The sequence below is a fragment of the Carlito syrichta genome, unplaced genomic scaffold (genome assembly GCF_000164805.1).
Source record: "Carlito syrichta isolate Samal-C Ts95f unplaced genomic scaffold, Tarsius_syrichta-2.0.1 Scaffold301952, whole genome shotgun sequence".
NCBI classification, from domain to species: Eukaryota; Metazoa; Chordata; class Mammalia; order Primates; family Tarsiidae; genus Carlito; species Carlito syrichta.
The window spans coordinates 318,895-336,639 of record NW_007246048.1 but is presented as its reverse complement, the minus strand read 5'-3'; the positions used below and the strand labels follow the sequence as shown (position 1 = coordinate 336,639).

Sequence of the window (17,745 nt, the reverse complement as noted above, 5' to 3'; positions counted from 1 at the left end):
AAAAAAGGCAGGCCAGTGTAGTGGCTCACGCCTGTAATCCCAGCATCTTAGGAGACAAAGGTGAAAGGATTGCCTGAGCCCAGGAGTTCAAGACCAGCCTGGGCAACTTGGTGAGACTTTGTCTCTACAATAAACAAATTTAAAAGAAAAATTACCCTTGACCCAAAACCTTCCAGGTCCCCAGCTGCATGCTGGCATGCAGCTATAGTTTCAGCAACTTGAAAGGTTGAGGTGGAAGGATCACCTGAGCCTAGAAGGTCCAGGCTGTGATAGCCCTAATTAAGCAACTGCACTCCAGCCTGGGTGACAGAGTTGAGTCTCTCATTCCAAAATACAAACAAAAACAAAAAGGCTAGTGTAATAGTCCAAATGATACACTACACTAGTCTGGACCAGAAGAATGACGATGAACACACAGAAAAATATGTATACATACTTTTATTAATGTGTATGTAGACATGTGTGCATGTACATGTAGGTGTCTGCATATGTATATGCATTTTTTTGCAAGATCTTTAGTAGGGAAAGCAAAGGACTTGGTGAATAGGTGGAATGGGGTAAGCATAGACATGGGGAGATGGACACCATGTTTGGACACCAGTTTTAGATCACCATGTTTGACCTACCTATGAATCAGTCAAATGGAAGTATAATGTGGCAGCTGGCCACACTGAACTCAAGCTCCAAAGATAGCATCTGAGGTCCCTGATGTTTAGACAATGAAGATATGAGAGTAGCCCTGACTCCCATGAGCTACCCTGTCCAATGCTGAAGCTACTACTCACAGATGGCTATTTAAATTTAATGAAAATTAAACAGAATTAGAAATTCAGTTCTTCAGTCACAGATTTCAAGGGCTCAATAGCCACATTTGATTAGTGGCTACTATCCTAGCTGGTGTAGCTACAGGCCTGGGACAGAAGCACATAATAGTAGGCAAGAAGGGCAGCAAAAGACTGAATCAGGAGAATGATCAGGGAGTAGCAAGGGGTTAGGGAGCACTCAAGAGGCTCTCTAGGCAGGACGCAGTAGCTCAAGCCTGTAATCTAGCACTTTGGGAGGCAGAGGAGAGAAGACTGCCTGAACTCAGGGGTTCAAGACTAGCTGAGCAACATGGCGAGATCTCATTTCTACAATAAATAAAAAAATTAACCACATGCCTGTGGTTCCAGCTACTTAGAAGGCTAAGGTAGAAGGACCACCTGAACCCAGTAGGTCGAGGCTATGGAGGCCGTTAGCGTGCTACTGCACTCCAGCCTGGTCGACAGAGTGAGATTCCAACTCAAAGAAAAAAAGAGCCCCTCTAGAAGCCAACTGGAGAGGAGGACATTCAAGATGTTAGCAGCAGCATACAGGTGCAGAGAGGGAAAGAAGACAGGACTGAGGAGTTCCCATAAGCTGTAAAGACATGACCTAGGCAGGCAGCACTGCTAGGAGTGTGGGAGCAGAAATCATCAGCTGGGTTGAGGAAAGACGACTGAAGTAGTCGGCAGAGTCAGCTCATGAGGGTCAAAGAGGCCTTGCAAAGAAGGTCAGCCTTAGAACAGTGGGAAGCTCTGCAGGATGAGGCTGAAGGTGTGACGCTCCAGAGAAGGGAAAAGACTGATGGCAGCTAAAGGAGAGCAGGAAGTGAGAGCAGGGGTTTTTAGAGGTGGAAGACAAAGCAAAAAGAATAATCAAATATAATGATAAGTGAATCGATCTATCCTAAATTCATTGTGCAAACAGTTTAACATTTGCTTTGAAGTTAATTTCACTGCTTCACAGAAAAAGCAAAACTGTCTGCCAATATTTAATAAGAAAGTAAATGAGGTACTTAGCCAGCAATTTCAATTTGAGCTTTCTTGGTTAATAATGAAAGGCTGAAAATAAAGCTAGGTATTTCCCTCCTAGGAGTAAGAGATTGCTAAGTAATACCAAAAGGGCTAGGAAGCACAGGGTCACATTTTGATGTTAAATATGAGCCATTCTGCTCCTTTATAGCGAATGAGAATAAAGAAGGGACAGATCACTAGATAAAGGTATTCTGGAAGTCCACAGCGTCATCAGGGCTGTATTAAAACAGAGGCCCAAATGAGAAGGTACCTTTATTGCAGGGCCAGGAGCCACATCGTCTAGGACATGTGCACAGATGTTAATCACCTTCAGCAGGTGGGAGAAGAGTTGTTCCACCATGGGCACCAGCACCCGGTCTCCCAGGGCCGGCCACACCTCCTCTTGCTTGGCAGCTGTTGGGTTGACTTCTTCTTCAGAGCTCCATGAACTTCTCAGAGATTTGGGAGCACTGGCTGTGATATGGGCACATAAATTACCTCCCCACCCCCACAGCTTGAAAAAAGAAATTGCTTAGGGAATAGAATTTTAGACCCATCTGTGTTGAGAGTCTACCAGAAATCTATACCCGATGTTCCACTGATACCCCAAATTCAACAAGAAACTGACATTTCCCCAATTACCATGAATGTGTCCACCACATATCTGCCCAGGATGTAAAGTCATCCTGAGGCCCTTCTTGGTTCTCACAACTTAAGTTCTGTTAGTGATTAAGGCCTGAAGATTCTGTCTCCTTCATTCTCTTTCAGTCAATCTCTTCCCTACAATCCCAAAGCCATTATCTTGGATCAGACTCTCCACCTCTTGCCTTAATGTCAATATTAACCTCCTACCTAAGTCTCCCAACCTTCTTCTCCAGCCCACATTCAGGTTGGCTAAGTGATTATTCTAAAATACTCATCTGATCTCTCTAACATAGTCATCAGTCCCTTTCATGAAACTCTCCAAAAGCCTCTGTAAGTAAGCAGCATGGGTCCAGATTCCTTCATGGAGACTGGCAACCCCTGCCTCAATCAATTTCAACGGACTCTGCCTTCTTTGCTGGCCACATTCTCCAACTCATCCTCAAGGTATTATACTCTCTGTCTAGAGTGTCCTTTCCTGCCAGCCCATAACTCTGCATAATTATAGCCACTTCGTGCTGCTACTACACTTTTGTTTACATGTATCTCCCACTAATCTAAAACCAAATGGAGGTGGGGGTGGTGGGTATACTTACAACCCAGACTACTTCACCATGTAACCAAAAACTATTTTTACCCCCTAATGCTATTGAAATAAATAAATTAATAGTAATATTAATAAAACCAACTTGAGAATAAAGCCCAAACATTATACTTTCTTATGGTCTTGGTGCCTGAGACAGTACTGGCACATGGTACTCACTAAAACAAAATTCGAAATAAGTTTACCCATGGTTAACTGAGGAGCTAGCCTCAGAAAAGGCTAATTTAAAATACTTAGCATAGACTAGCTGCCAAGTGTATGCACTTATGCACACAGTTAATTCTGGAATTCTGACTTATCTACCACCAGCAATGACCTCATATTTTTCCTTTATATGTTCACTACCCCCACTCTTCATAAGGAATCAAAAGTTAAAGTCCTGGAGGCCCTGTTTCAACTGAGTACCAGTACCTGCAAGCAAGTTTCCAGCCAAAATCAAAGCATCTTGGTGGGCTGAGAGATCCAATGGGAACCAAGCTGAGGACAGCAGTGTGAGAATCATTGTGGCCATCCCCACAGTACAGCTCTTCCTAGACTCATCTGAGGCACTCAAGGGGGGCATTCTGGAAACAAGTATTTGCAAGGTCAAATTATAAAGAAAACTTTCAAGCAAACAACAGTCTTGCTTTAGCTTGTGACCACAAGTGGAAGGAATGTTATGATATTTTATACCACCCAGAAATTGATTTTACTGCTGTTAATCAACCAGCATCTTTCATATAAACCACAGCTCCATAAAAATCATTTAAGAACTACAATCATACAGTAGATCTGATTAAAAGTATTGAATCATATAGTAGATCTGATTAAAAGTATTGAAGTTGTATGTTTAATTAATTTTTAACTTTTTTAAAATTTTTATTTAGAACATTTTATTCCAGTGCTCAAAAGTCAAGTCTAGTGCTGAACCTATGACTAGAAACCATAGTTGTTCAGTCAGTATTTGTGGAAGAAGGAAAGCAATCACTCTAGACCAGAAATACAATCTACTTTAAGCAAGTGTTAGTTGGTCATCCACTGACACACACAAGAAATGTGATGTGAGTCACCAAAATCATTCTTAGAAAGTGGTACACATAAAGAAAGCTAATTCCTTAATGCTGTAGAAGACTTGAAATTATTTCCCAAATGGTAGTAGGGCCATCTACCAGAGGAAAATCAGTTTAAAATGAAAACTGTTAATAGAAGTACAATAGTTCCTAAATTACACCCTTTTAGTTCACCACTATTTTGTATACTAGGTCACAACTGACTTCAAGCAAAAAAGTTTCCAAATTTTTAATACACAGCAAATAATTTTGGAAAGAATCAAGCCAATGGGGAAAAATTCTTGCCAACATATGAAAATTCCCTTAAATGAACCTGCAGATCACACCTTCAAATCCCACAAAATGCCTAAGAACATTTGGAATTCACTAGAATTACAACTAATCCAGTATTCCCACAGCTCCTGTCACTAGCTTTCATAAAATTAATAGGGCAGAAAAAGTATTCCATCAGCTATGTTTCCAAAAAGCCAAATTGATGAAAGACTTAAGAAAAAGGGAACCCTAATAACTATGTTTATATTATGTCTTTGTAGACAACTATAGACTGAGGAAAATACATACCCACAATGCCAACCTAAACTCCATACACAAACTGGGAAGGCAGTTGAAAGAAGACACAAAGCTTCACAGCATCCAAACTAGAGAAGAAAGGAATAATAAAATCATACCCAATTACCACAAAGGTTTACTGATTTAAACTTTTTTACCCTTTATAAAAAGTACAACCATGAGAAGAAAATTGAGACCTATGAACGATAATCACAGGATATCTGTCCCACCAAGGTACAAATTCATACACTAAAAGACACAGCTAAACACCTGAAATACACGTTTAACAAAACAGTCAATTATATCCCAACAAAAAGAAGCCAACAGTGGTGCGGCTCCTCTTGCCTAGACGTGAGATCATACATACTGGAACTGCCGTCCTGTGCCACCCACTTCCTCTGGAATGCTCTTCCATCCTCTCACCCTCCAATCTGCATTTGCCCTTGCACACCCTTAAAATCTCAGTTTCAGCTGATTTATGTCATCTCCCTGACCAGGCTGCAGAAACCAGAAGGGCGGGAATCCTGTTTGTTTTTACATCCCAAGCCTACAACAGTAACTAATACATGTAGGCCACAGCACGTAGTAAAAACAAAAAAGCAGAGTTTGTGATATCTTGAACAAAATCAAGGGAAGATCATACTATATTTAGATCAAACAATATATTTAGTCCACACTATATGTAGACCAAAACAATATTTAGATTTGAAAAGCTAAAAAAAAAAAGGAGCTATTTACTTATCAAGATTTAGCCTAATCTTAATTGTCTGAGTTTTCTACAACATGCAAGTATTTCTTGTGTCACAGAAAATAAATGAAGCCGGGCTCGGTGGCTCAGCCTGTAATCCCACGCCTTTGGGAGGCTGAGGTGAGTGGATTGAGCCCACGGGTTCGAGACCCACCTGGGCAACTTGGCGAGACCTCATGTCTACAATAAATCAAAAATTAGCCGGGCGTGGTAGCGTGCGCCTGTAGTTCCAGCTGCTTTGAAGGCTGAGGCGAAGGATCGCCGGAGCCCAGCAGGTCGAGGCTGCGGTGGCCGGGAGCGGCCACGGCACTCCAGTCTGGGCGACACAGTGAGACTCCGACTCAAAAAAAAAAAAAAAAAAAGAAAAGAAATGAAAAGGTTTAACCTGGTAACCAGCAAATTAACACTTCTTCTGTGTAATAGTCTTTTTTCTGATTATCAAAGTCACACTTGTTCATTTTAGAAAATTTGAGAATATAAGAAAAATATAAAGAAGAAAACAAAAATGACCCACAATCCCAAAATTCATTTTGGTAATTTTCTGCTAGTCATTCGTCTGAGTACGTGAGGAATGTTTTATGAGACTAATACCGTCCTGAACTGAGACTCAACTATACACACACCCCAACAGTTTTGTAGTCTACCTTTTTACACTCACTATAATCTAAACTATATACCTCCATATCATTAAAAATGCTCCGAAGCATCATTCTAACTCTCTACCACCATATGTTCATATATGGTGGTATATATATCGTTCTTGGATTCTTAGACAGTATGGTTCTTTTCCAATGTCAGCATCTTACATAATGATATATATAATTATATTTTGCAAAAATGTGGGCAATTCTGATTTTTGTTCCCTTATTATCTATTACAAGGTCACTGAGTCAATTTATTAGAGGAAATTTTAAACTTCTGATACACTGCCAATTCGGATTATGGTAGTTTTATTTTCATTGCTATGTCTTCCTAAATTGAATTTTTTTTTACTATGAGGATGTATTACTTTAGTAATCAGAAAAAAATAGTTCTTTACATTCCTGTTGGAGTAAGCCAAGATTCTGTTCTCAGAAGTATAATTTCCACAAGTACAAGCTCCACAGATAAGAGCTCTAATATGAGCATCTTACCACTAAGATGACCATAGAGCTAACCAACCATATAAACTACTGAAAATTAATTTCATTAAAACCAACTGAGAAAGAGACTTACCGTGAGTGCTCTCGTGGTTGATGTGATTAGTTCATGAGAAACTGCTGCAATAACTCTTGACAGGTTATTTTCCATAGTGACATCTGTTATGCTTGGTAATAAGTTATAGCCTCTATATATCCTAATAAGAAAAATACAGAGACTTAAAATCTATTAAAGTATATGACATTTTTAAAGATCAAATGCATTTAAAAGTATAAGATTAAAGGCCGAAAGAAGTTAAACAGTCTTGACTTTTAAGTTAAAGAGAGACTGGAAATGAATAGTCATTATTACATAAAAACTGCTGAACTTTTTCCCTTCCTTCCTCCCAGTCTGCCCCAAACACTTTCACTTCAGGTATGCTCCCCTCACAGCCTTGCCTGCAATCTCTACATGCTAAAAGCCATCCATTTATAAAACTGGAAGCTAAAAGAAATACTTCATGAAGCTACTCCTGATTCCAAGACAAAAGAAACTCCTTTCTCTTCTACTGCAATCCCATGGCACATTTTCACATTCCATTCATAGGCCACATCCATTTCTATCCCCCATTACAGTTACGTACAAATTCCAACTCCCCAACTGCTAAATAAAGGCAACACACAGTTCATGTTTAATTAATTCACTTTTGTATCCCTCACAGTATCTTGTCCACAGAGACACTCAACGAAACTAAAGAGAATATGATTTTATTTTCTTGCATAAATACTCATAGAATAGGTAGCTAAGCAGCAAATACTGCTACACCGTATTGTTAATTATGTCTATCATGCAAGAACCAAACAAGCATAGATGAATGTGAGGCAACCAGCTTAAGTATGAAGCTGGAAAACTTTTCAAACTAATTTTAATGATATACTCTTCTCAGTTGGCATCTAAATACACATCTTCTGAAATGACATTTAGAAACAGCAATTTATTCTAAGCCTGTAAAATTCCTGATAATGAAATACTCTTATACTGCTTCTACTTATCTTCAAGGAATATTTATCCTGAATCTTTTCAGAGAAAAAAAAAATGTCAGCTCTGTGGCTAAGTAAAGGAAATTCTCTGAGAGGAAAATATCAAGATGGCCAAGAAATAATCTCCGCCTGTTTTTTTAAGCAATCTTTACTTGGTAAAAGATGCTATTTGTTTAGGAATAATGATTTCAGAATTTGATAAGTTGGGTTCCAATTTTTTTTTTTAAAGCATCAAGTGATCATTTAAGTTTAAAAGTCATTTAGTACAAGTTTTGTAAAAAAATTGCCACTCAGCAGAGAGTACCATATAAAACCAATTTTTAAAATAACATTTAAAACTAAAATTTTAAAAATCATTGTAACTTCATTAAAGCATTGCTGCTCTTCTCACATAAGAATCAAATGAGAATGGGATATATGTAGCCATATGACACTCTAAACAAATATGAATAATAATAATCACACATCAAAATAGCACTTTAAATAGCTCCCTAAACAGCACGGACTTTAATAGTCCACTCACGTAAAAATCAATGGGCATGATAGAATACCATCCGCTTCAAAGGTAACACAAGTAAATATTTTTAGTGGACAAGTTTTCAGATAATACCCAAGAGTCACAAACAAAAATATAACTGTCAGCATGTAGAATGTAATGAACTCATTAAAAGATTTACAATGTCACTGCTGCATGACCACAGCAGGTCTTACATATAGAGGTGGTGTGGCCAATCCTGAAAAAGACAAATATCTTATCAGAGGAAGATGAGCTAAGGCTTTTTTTCTAGCAAATGAAACGTTTTAAATTAAAGTCTAAAGAAAGGCATCAAGAAAGGACACATTTTCCTGACAATGTCAGGACGCCATTGAATCAATATACCTGGTAATTGTGCTGACGGAGAAGTGAGATGGAGGCTGCGTCTCGTGCATGAGAAGTTTCAGGTAAACACTGCTTTGATCTCTTGCCACAGCCACTACTGGATCAGCTTGACCTTGGTCACATTTATAAAACAGCTTTGGGACAAGCCTAACAAAAAAGTAAGGCTGACTTACTTTAAAAAGTCCATGAAACTCCGCTGTGATTCACCAACCTTCTCCCTCCAAGTGGTTAAGCAGAAGCCCCTGTTTACTAAGACACCTCTTCCCCTTCCCTTTCTCAGGTGGCATTCTTCAAGTCTGTGAGAGCACTGTCTCCAATCTCATGACCACTCACCTGCCCACACACCCACTCTGACACAACTAGATGCTATATTTTATTTTTGTCTGTCATGGAATTAAGTGCCTTTCTCCATATACCATTACATGTTTTAATTAAAATCAACCTTTCTAAATCTTTTGATCAATATCAACAAGTGCTGAACAGCAAATCTGTCCAAAGAGCACTGAGTACAGAGCAGGTCTGAAAACCAGTGGCATCCCTTAGGCATTTTTGCAGTTTGTCTGCAAAATCGTCCTTTATACTCTCAAATGGCAAAGCTCCGGCTGAAATTTCTACAAATCTAAGCTGAACCCAAATGCAGAATCGGAGCAACATTTTCTTACAAGAACAGAAGGGCTCAGATCTGCAATCAATATTCAGTACATACTCACACTTTTAGAAACAACCGACTATTTTATTCCATTGTTTGTAAATCTAATATCTTTAATTAAAGTCTCTTTCTCCATGGAGACTTGGTCATGAGTATAATTTTTTCTACGATATAGTGACTTGATATCATTTGCCGAAATGGTACAGCTCCAAAATCTTCAATTAGGTAAGTCATACAAACCCATTAAGTAAACGTTTTTGATTAAACCTCACAAGGAATCAAAGAAATCCAATTACAACAAAGAAAATGAAAAGAATATGTACCAAAATGTAACTCTGGTTTTCCTTCAACAGTTTGACTACAAAGATTTTTGTGTTTCCTTTTTTATATTTTCCCTACATTGTCTTCACTAAACAGGTACTACTTTTAAAACAAATGTTATTTTTTAAATTTTGGGTGTGTGTGTGTGTGTGTGTTAATCAGAGTCTAACTCTGTCGCCCAGGCTAGAATGCAGTGGCATGTTCACAGGCGTTCCTTCCATGTCAGCCTCCTGAGTGATGGGACTATAGGCACGCACCACCGTGCCCAGCTAATTTTTTATTTACTGTAGAGACGAGGTCTCACCAAGTTGCCCAGGCTGGTCTTGAACTCCTGGGCTCAGGCAATCCTTTCATCTGTACCCCCCTAAGTGCTGGGATTACAGGCATGAACCACCACTCCCAGCCAATAATTTTTTTTTTGGTTTTTTTTGGTTTTTTTTTTGAGTTGGAGTCTCACTCGGTCGCCCAGACTGGAGTGCAGTGGCCGCTCCCGGCCACCACAGCCTCGACCTGCTGGGCTCCAGCGATCCTTCTGCCTCAGCCTTCCGAGTAGCCTGAATTACAGGCATGCGCTACCACGTCCGGCTGATTTTTTGATTTATTGTAGAGATGAGGTCTCGCTGCCCAGACGGGTCTCGAACCCGCGGGCTCAGGCAATCCACTCACCTCAGCCTCCCAAAGGTGCAGGATTACAGGCTGAGCCACCGAGTCCGGCAATAAGTTATTTTAAAAAGAAATACCAACTTATGCCTAAACAACTGACTCATATTTAACTTATTTTGAAATATTTGTATTGGTGAGAAGAATCAGGCACAATTGTATTTGGTATTGGGATTATAAATTGGTATGTTTCTTGAAAGCACTTTCATAGTAAGCACCAAAAATTATTTTAAAAATCCACTTCTAGGTATCTACCTAGGGGAAATTAAAACATGTCTATAAAAAGTCTTGAAGGTAAATGTTTACAGTACCATGGTTCACAATAGCCAAAAAGTGGACTCAATAATACCCAACATCTGATAAATAGATAAATAAAATATGGTATTAATCACATAATAGAATACTATTCAGCAATAAAAAGGAATAAACTACTGATACATGCTATGTTAACAAATTTGAAAAACTAAGAGAGAAAAGCCAAATGCAAAAGTCCATCTATAGTATGATTTAACTTCTAAAAATGTTCAGAAAATACAAATCATTAGTAGCAGAAAGCAGAAGACATGGCTGTCTAGGAATGTGGGTGGGAACTGGGGGTCACTGCAAATGCGTAAAAAGGGCTCTCTGGGGTGAGGAAAATGTTCTAAAATTGGAGTACAGTGATAGTTATAGAACTCTATAAGTTTTCTAAAAATCATTGAACTGAACACTTAAAATGAGTAAGTTTCAAGGGATGTAAACCATACCTCAATAAAACTACTAGAAATTTTTTTTTTAGTTTTAAAGCCTGGTCCAGTAACTCAACTTCTAGGAATTAATTCTCAGAAAAAGAAAACTATACATAAATATTTATACATAATAATATTCACTGAAGTATTATTCATTATTTACATAGAAGACTATTTAACATTCAACAAAACAATATTTATATAAAAATGTGTCATAAACACATAGTTGAAAAATGGCCCTTAACTAAAATTCCTATTTTAGAAGAGTGATAACAGGAAAATACTAATAATAATACTAATAATATATTAAGTAAAAGTTATCAGATTAGAAAATTGCATGTAATTTTGACCCAATTTTGAATAAGCAGCTCATATAAGATATATATACAGCAAAATATTAATCGTGCTTACCTCCAGGTGGTAGAATTAAAGGAGATGTTTATTTTCTTCTTAGTGCTATTCTCTACATTCCAAAATTTTGACAATGAAAGTATATTACCCTTACAATGCAATGTTAGTATTTTGTTGTTTTTTAAATTATAATTTAATGGTATGGATAACTTTTATTGGTAGCTGTAAGAGTAGAACAGCTGAAATAAATTGAAAAGATTCAGAAATCTGCCCTATAACTTGTGAATTCTTCATCTTCCCAGTCTCATACCTATTAGTACTTCATCAAAAAAGTGAAAAGAGATAAAATATTGGTAAATACCTAATCAATGATGCTGCAGCAACATGTCGCACCCTGGGGTCTTCATCCCCAAGCAAATAGATGACAACATTATTAAGCACTCGTTCTTGTAGTTTTAAAAGCTTTAGAGAGAAAAATAATAACAATAAACATAATCTCTGTATTTAACTAAATTTTAGGTATTTTGGAAAGCTAGTGAGGAAGAACTCAAGATTACCAGACTTAAATTCATACCACATAATTACAACTTTCATGATATGAACTGCAAAATACATAAATCTAAAACACAATGAAAGCATTCAGAGAAGTTTCACACCACGAGGAAAGCCCCTTTTTACCTCCTAGAAGGTAAAACACAGTCTCACAAAAATTAACCGCTTACCCCTGTATAATGATGAGACCCTCTGTGTAAGTTTTCTGCTTTTGCCTCCAAAAAGCTCACCAGCCTAACGAAAGAACATATTTAACAATGAAATCATTTAGTTACTCACAAGCACTCAGGGTCAAGGACTCTGGCAGCTGCGACAATGACAAAAGCTTGCTCCAGAACAGGCTCATCCAGGCACCTGGAAGGCCCTCGGGCAGCACTTAATCAAAACAACACAAAAAACTAAGGGCTTTAAGTAAGTAGATTTAACATCCCTCTCACAATTCCAGACTCAATAAGATAGTCCTCAGTAAATCACTTTTTTTCTTCTTCAAATAAACTACTATTTCGAAAACTTGTAAGAGCCCTACAGAATTAGCTCAAACTCCTGCCACAAAAGGGGCAAATTGGGCCACCCACAACCCACTGCCCAGCTGCTCACCCACCCACACTCAGTGGCCCTTCTTGTGGGGTGGAGGTGAGAACAATCTCTGGCTTACAGAAAAGTTCCAAGGATGAGATAAAATAACCCAGGAGGTCTCTATAAATGGTGGCTTGATTAAAAACAAACAAAAAAACCTATATAATAAAGGGCAATATCCCTTCTAAAAAAAAAAGTGTTGAAAGAAACATCTCTAACCAAAGCTTACTCTTAGAAAATGAAAGCTGTGACACATCTGAAGTTATTTTCTAATTGCAGCAAAATATAAACCAGCTGTCTTACCTAAGTTCAGTATAAGTACATTATTTTTAAACAAGCAAAATTAATATAAAATACGTGTTTTTTTAAAGTTTAAGATAAAGCTGTTTTATTTCCACCATTTTATTCCCACATTTAAATGAATAAGACTATCAGAAAAATCCACACCTCTATATTTTAAAATTCCAAGCTTAGGACAAAGTTCAGCAAAAAGCCACTTGGGAAGGAGAAAATCACTATCACCTACCTAAACCATTCAGATTTCTGATGGACAGCATACTCGACAGCCATCATTAATTGGATCAAATGGCCTAGGACTTTCAATTCTTGGTTCAAACTTCTAAACTTAGTTCATTAAATTGAATAAACTTGACTCACGTACCTAAAGTCAATCTCTGCAAGAGTTTCCAGAAGCTCTGTCCTCACCAGCCAATAGGAACTATTCCTCAGGGTCAGCATATCGATGATCAGCTGTAATCCCAATTCACTATAGCTGCTGCTGCAGAGACTCATGACACAATGCTGAAAAACAAGGTCCAAGGCAGGAAGGCAGCAGGTCAGACCCACAGTAGCTGCATCTTGATGGTATGTGTATGTTTTTTTTTTTCACTTTTCCCACATCTCTCAGAAATATTTATGGTATATACTTTATATTAGTAAATACAAGTTTAAAAATAAATGAGTGCCTTTCATATAACTTTGTTTCTTTCTTCCTCCTATATCATGGCCTCAACTCTAAACACCAACTTCACAAACATTTATCAGTGGTAAAGAGGGGAGACCTGCAACACAGCACCACCATCACTTCTAAAATAAACCTCAGGGATAGAGTTAGGATTAGGGTTAGGGTTAGGCACAGTGGCTCACGCCTATAGTCCCAATACTTTGGGAGGTTGGGGTGGAAGGATTGCTTGAAACCGGGAGTTCAAGACTAGCCTAGGCAACATAGCAAGACATTGCTTCTATTAAAATTTTTCTAAAAACTAAAAGAAAAATATATTAAAACTAAAATAGGGCAACTCCCTCGGGTCCCCTCCCACTGCAGGAGATTTTCTGTCCTTTCAATAAACTTTGCCTTCAAAAAAAAAAAAAGATCTCAGACCCAGGTAAGGACAAGGGACCCACACCAAGAACCATCCTGCAGATACCATTTAACACTTCAGTGCATGAGGGACCAGAACAGAACTCTCATGCTACATCCCTTCCCTGAGGCCCTAAGTACCTGGAGGTACCATCACACACAATGCTGACACATTCACCCTCAGCCAGTAACAAGACTGAGCTATAAACATTTTCCCTTCTGCTCAAAAAAAGACACAATGATTGAAACTTACAGAAATTAGAACCTAGAGAAAAAGACAGGGCACAGAGGCTCATGCCTGTAATCCCACCACTTTGGGAGGCAAGAGGATCATTTGAGGCCAGGAGTTCAAGACTAGCCTGGGCAACATAATAAGAACCTCTCCCATCTCTATTAAAAAAAAAAAAGAAGAAAGAAATTAGAGAAAAATTACTGTAAGGTCATGATATGTTTAAAAGGGGCAGCATTCCACAAATTTCATAAATGTCGATTTTTCATTTTGATTTTTATGAACTTCTACCATTGTTAATTGGTCAGTTGTGTCTTATGAGCCAGCTAATATATAGATTCAGAATGAGATCATTTAAAGAATTGAGGCTATTACACTTGATACAAAAACATAGGTGGATTAAATAATCCCTAAGGATCACTTTAACTCTATCATTCTATGAACCTAACACAGTGTTTTTTTATTCAACAAGTTTTATACATAATGACAGCAAAGTATATTTCCAAATATACTCTTTAGAAAAGGTATATTTCAAACAAATATGCTGAGAATTAAAACTTAAAGTTTATTAAGCCTTATTGGTAATATTTTGTTTCTAAAGCTGAGTGACACATGCATGATTTTTATTACTGTTTATAGCTTTAGAGTATGTGGAAATATTTTCTATTAAGCTACAAGTTTAATTGTAGCAATAGTAAAACGTTCACAACTGAATAAATGGTTTCCACAAAAGATTATACTCACCCTCACAGCTGCACAAGCCAACTTGCAAGTAACAGAAGACTCATCCTTCAAAGATTTCTGCAGCAAAGGAATGCAATCTGCCAGAGAAAATGTATTTCCTAACCAGGAGAAAAAACATAAACATCTTCATGTAATAAACATAAAGCTTGGGACTGACATCTAGAAAAGACATTTCTGAGAAACTGATCATTACCTGTCAGAGTTCGAATGGTGCCCATCCAGTCTCCCACATGGAAGCGGGACCTGCTGAGGATGGAGTAGATGAGGGTCCCACAGAGAATGGCAGTGGCTCCTCGGACCTGGGGGTCTCCATGATCAATGTAGTTCAAGATGTCTGAGACATACTGCTCCTCTGTGGAGAAAAATTGCCCAGCCTTGGTATAATTCCCTATCATCAACTTTCTAATTCAAAATACAAGCTTTAATTCTCAGGAAAGAGAAAAAAGGAGGTGAGGGGGATCCAAATCTACAAATGACTAGACAATAATAACACTAAGAGGTAAAAGGTTTTAAGGATTCTAGATTTATCATATTGCTAATATCCCCTCAATACAACAGATTTTCTGGATTATAATTCCAGGTTGTCATACAATAATCAAAATTCCAAGATTTCATTTCAAAAAAAAGATTAAGAAAATCTCACGCTACTACACCTAATGTAAATACAAAAGAACAGAACTGCCTTCTCACTCAAAAAAAAAAGAGAGAAAGAGAAGGCAGGAGGATACTTTCTACTCCATAATGAACACGAGTGTGTGATGGAGACATGAATCTTCTGCGCCTCAGCTGGTCTCAGTTCCCACTGTGTAACAGTGTGAACTGACTGAGTGTGACTCAGAGCAATTTTGACCATGTGAAATTTGTGCTTTAGGTATAAATGCAATATGTATGTAAACTGGCCCTTACATTCCCAGATTCCTATTCTTTGTGTGTTTCATTTAAAGGAAGTCCATGAAACTAAGAATACTACTATATTTATGTGTTTATATAGAGACACAACACCAGTCAAATATCACAAACGAAATCAAAACACTTATTGTTCTAAAACTAAAATAGTCAAGACTGAAATAGTTGTTATAATAATGACTAAGTCTCAGGAAAAAGATGAGAACTGTTCACATACCTGGGTATTCCGTGGTATCAAGAGGTACTTTATACAGTTTACTGAAGAAAGATTCTGGATGGAGAGCCACGGCTGCACCAACACAGCTGAGGGCCAGGGCCTTCACACTGACCCTCACATCCCTGTCCAGAACCAGCACTGCAAAGAAACCACCCGGGCCACCTTCAGCCTCAAACCGCAGATATTAGTTTTCAAATAAACAAAACAAGACCGAATAAACTATGTGTCCCCATCATTTCCTCCCTTCCCTACTCAGTGAGAACCAGACTATCCCATATTCTACTCCCCCTGCTGCAACACAAGGCAAAAATTGGCCACCAAGACAATCTCTAAAACCTAAAATTATTGCCTTCAACTCCATACATACCATTTTTTTCCCCTGTTAGCAAAAATGAAGCAGATAAAAGGCGGACACAATGGACAAGAGGTGCAGAATCGTCATCAGTAGACTGTCCTATGTCACCTTTGATGCGGCAAGGCTAAAAAAACAGAAAAAGTGACACTTGTTTGTCTTACACACAAATAACTAACATTCACACATCAATTCATTTAACAAATAGCTACAGAGCAGCAATTATGCTGGATGCTAGGGATACAGAGATGTCTTTGCCCATGTGCACATCTGAACTCAGAGACCACAGTCAAGCAGAAACAGAAAAGTCAGAGGCAGTATGACACAGGGTCACTGGGCTGTGGTCAGGGACAAGCTCAACATGCAAGAAGGATGTGACAGATGAGAAGGCAGCTGAGACCAGGCATTCAGGAAAGGCTGCTCCAGGAAGCAAAGCATGAATGGTCTTCCACGGTACAAGCAGAAACTATTCAGGGCACAGAGAGAGGCTGGGAAAACCCAAAGGTAAGAGGGAGTGTGCCCAGTATGATGGGGATCTGCCAAAGGTTGCAATTCTAATTGAGGGGACCAACTATGAAACACTATTTCTTGCCCTTGAGGAATTAAAAATTAACCGGGAAGACAAACTTAATGTAAAAAAACAAACAATATAATGAGAAATTTTTAAAACCACTCAATGGGACAAAAACAACAAATGTTGCAGGGTCATGTATAACCATCTGAATGGCCAAGAAATTAGGCAAGGAAACATTCAGTACAGATTTGTCTGGAGAAGACTCTCAAAAAGGAGGCAGAACTCAGGCATTTCTTAAGCATGTGGGTGGTATCTGGAGAGGCAGAAAAGAAGACCAGGCCTGGAAAGAGGTCAGTACTTTAAGGGGAAATTAAAAAGCTCAGAGACGGGAAAGAAAGAGACAGTAGCCAGATACTACATGAGCTCAGAAATGTAGAGCTATCTCATGTTTACGTCTCTCACCTTGTTTTCTTGATCACCAGGTTCAGCAGCTTCATCTCTTGACACAAACTTATCTATACTGCTGTCAGAAGGCTGCCTGCTGTGACCTGTGTTTTTTAATAACTGTGCTTGTTGGAGGGCTTCAAAAACAGAGAAATCTGATAAGTGACAAGTTTCCAATTAAAACACAATTACACAAATATACACAAAGCTAACTCAAATGTATAGGATGTAGATCAAGAAAAAGTGTGATCAGTCCTTAATGGCTCATTTTCATCTGCAATTTACAGCTCAGAAAACAAAGATATCAGAAGATTTCTTCTTGAAAGCAAAGATAAGATTAAAATGTCCAGGGTCAAAAACGAGACCATTTTATACTGCATCACCTGAAGTTGACATACCAATTGAAGAGTTTCTGAAAGCTTCTGAGGCTTCATCAGGAAGTATACCTGCAGCTTCCTCATCTTCATCTTGGGGCTGTCCAATCTGCATGCCCGAATACTGGCTATCAGCACCATCTAACACCTAAACAGTTCAAGAGTGTTGTAAGAATCCTTATGTGTGAAAAGATCTAAAAATCTACCTCCCATATGACCCAGCAATCCCCCTTCTGGGACTATACCCGGAGGAATTCGAATCATTCTACAAAAAAGATACCTGTGTGCGCATGCTTATTGCAGTACTATTCACAAGACTAAAA

At 38.3% G+C, this 17,745-nt stretch overlaps 1 protein-coding gene across 1 annotated transcript in view; it reads right to left on the bottom strand.

The window, feature by feature from the left end:
• The window catches only part of HTT (huntingtin), a 158,195-nt gene that overhangs the window by 82,321 nt on the left and 58,129 nt on the right, over positions 1-17,745 (bottom strand). Inside the window, exons 13-26 of the mRNA XM_021711235.1 lie at positions 17,447-17,570; positions 17,067-17,185; positions 16,106-16,217; positions 15,739-15,876; positions 14,809-14,967; positions 14,616-14,713; positions 12,944-13,083; positions 11,877-11,940; positions 11,516-11,616; positions 8,446-8,592; positions 6,622-6,742; positions 4,671-4,747; positions 3,472-3,623; positions 2,086-2,288 (exon numbers count right to left, since the gene is read on the bottom strand). Of these exons, the coding sequence (XP_021566910.1) occupies positions 2,086-2,288; positions 3,472-3,623; positions 4,671-4,747; positions 6,622-6,742; positions 8,446-8,592; positions 11,516-11,616; positions 11,877-11,940; positions 12,944-13,083; positions 14,616-14,713; positions 14,809-14,967; positions 15,739-15,876; positions 16,106-16,217; positions 17,067-17,185; positions 17,447-17,570 (1,755 nt within the window). The remainder of the gene's footprint in view (positions 1-2,085; positions 2,289-3,471; positions 3,624-4,670; positions 4,748-6,621; positions 6,743-8,445; positions 8,593-11,515; positions 11,617-11,876; positions 11,941-12,943; positions 13,084-14,615; positions 14,714-14,808; positions 14,968-15,738; positions 15,877-16,105; positions 16,218-17,066; positions 17,186-17,446; positions 17,571-17,745) is intronic.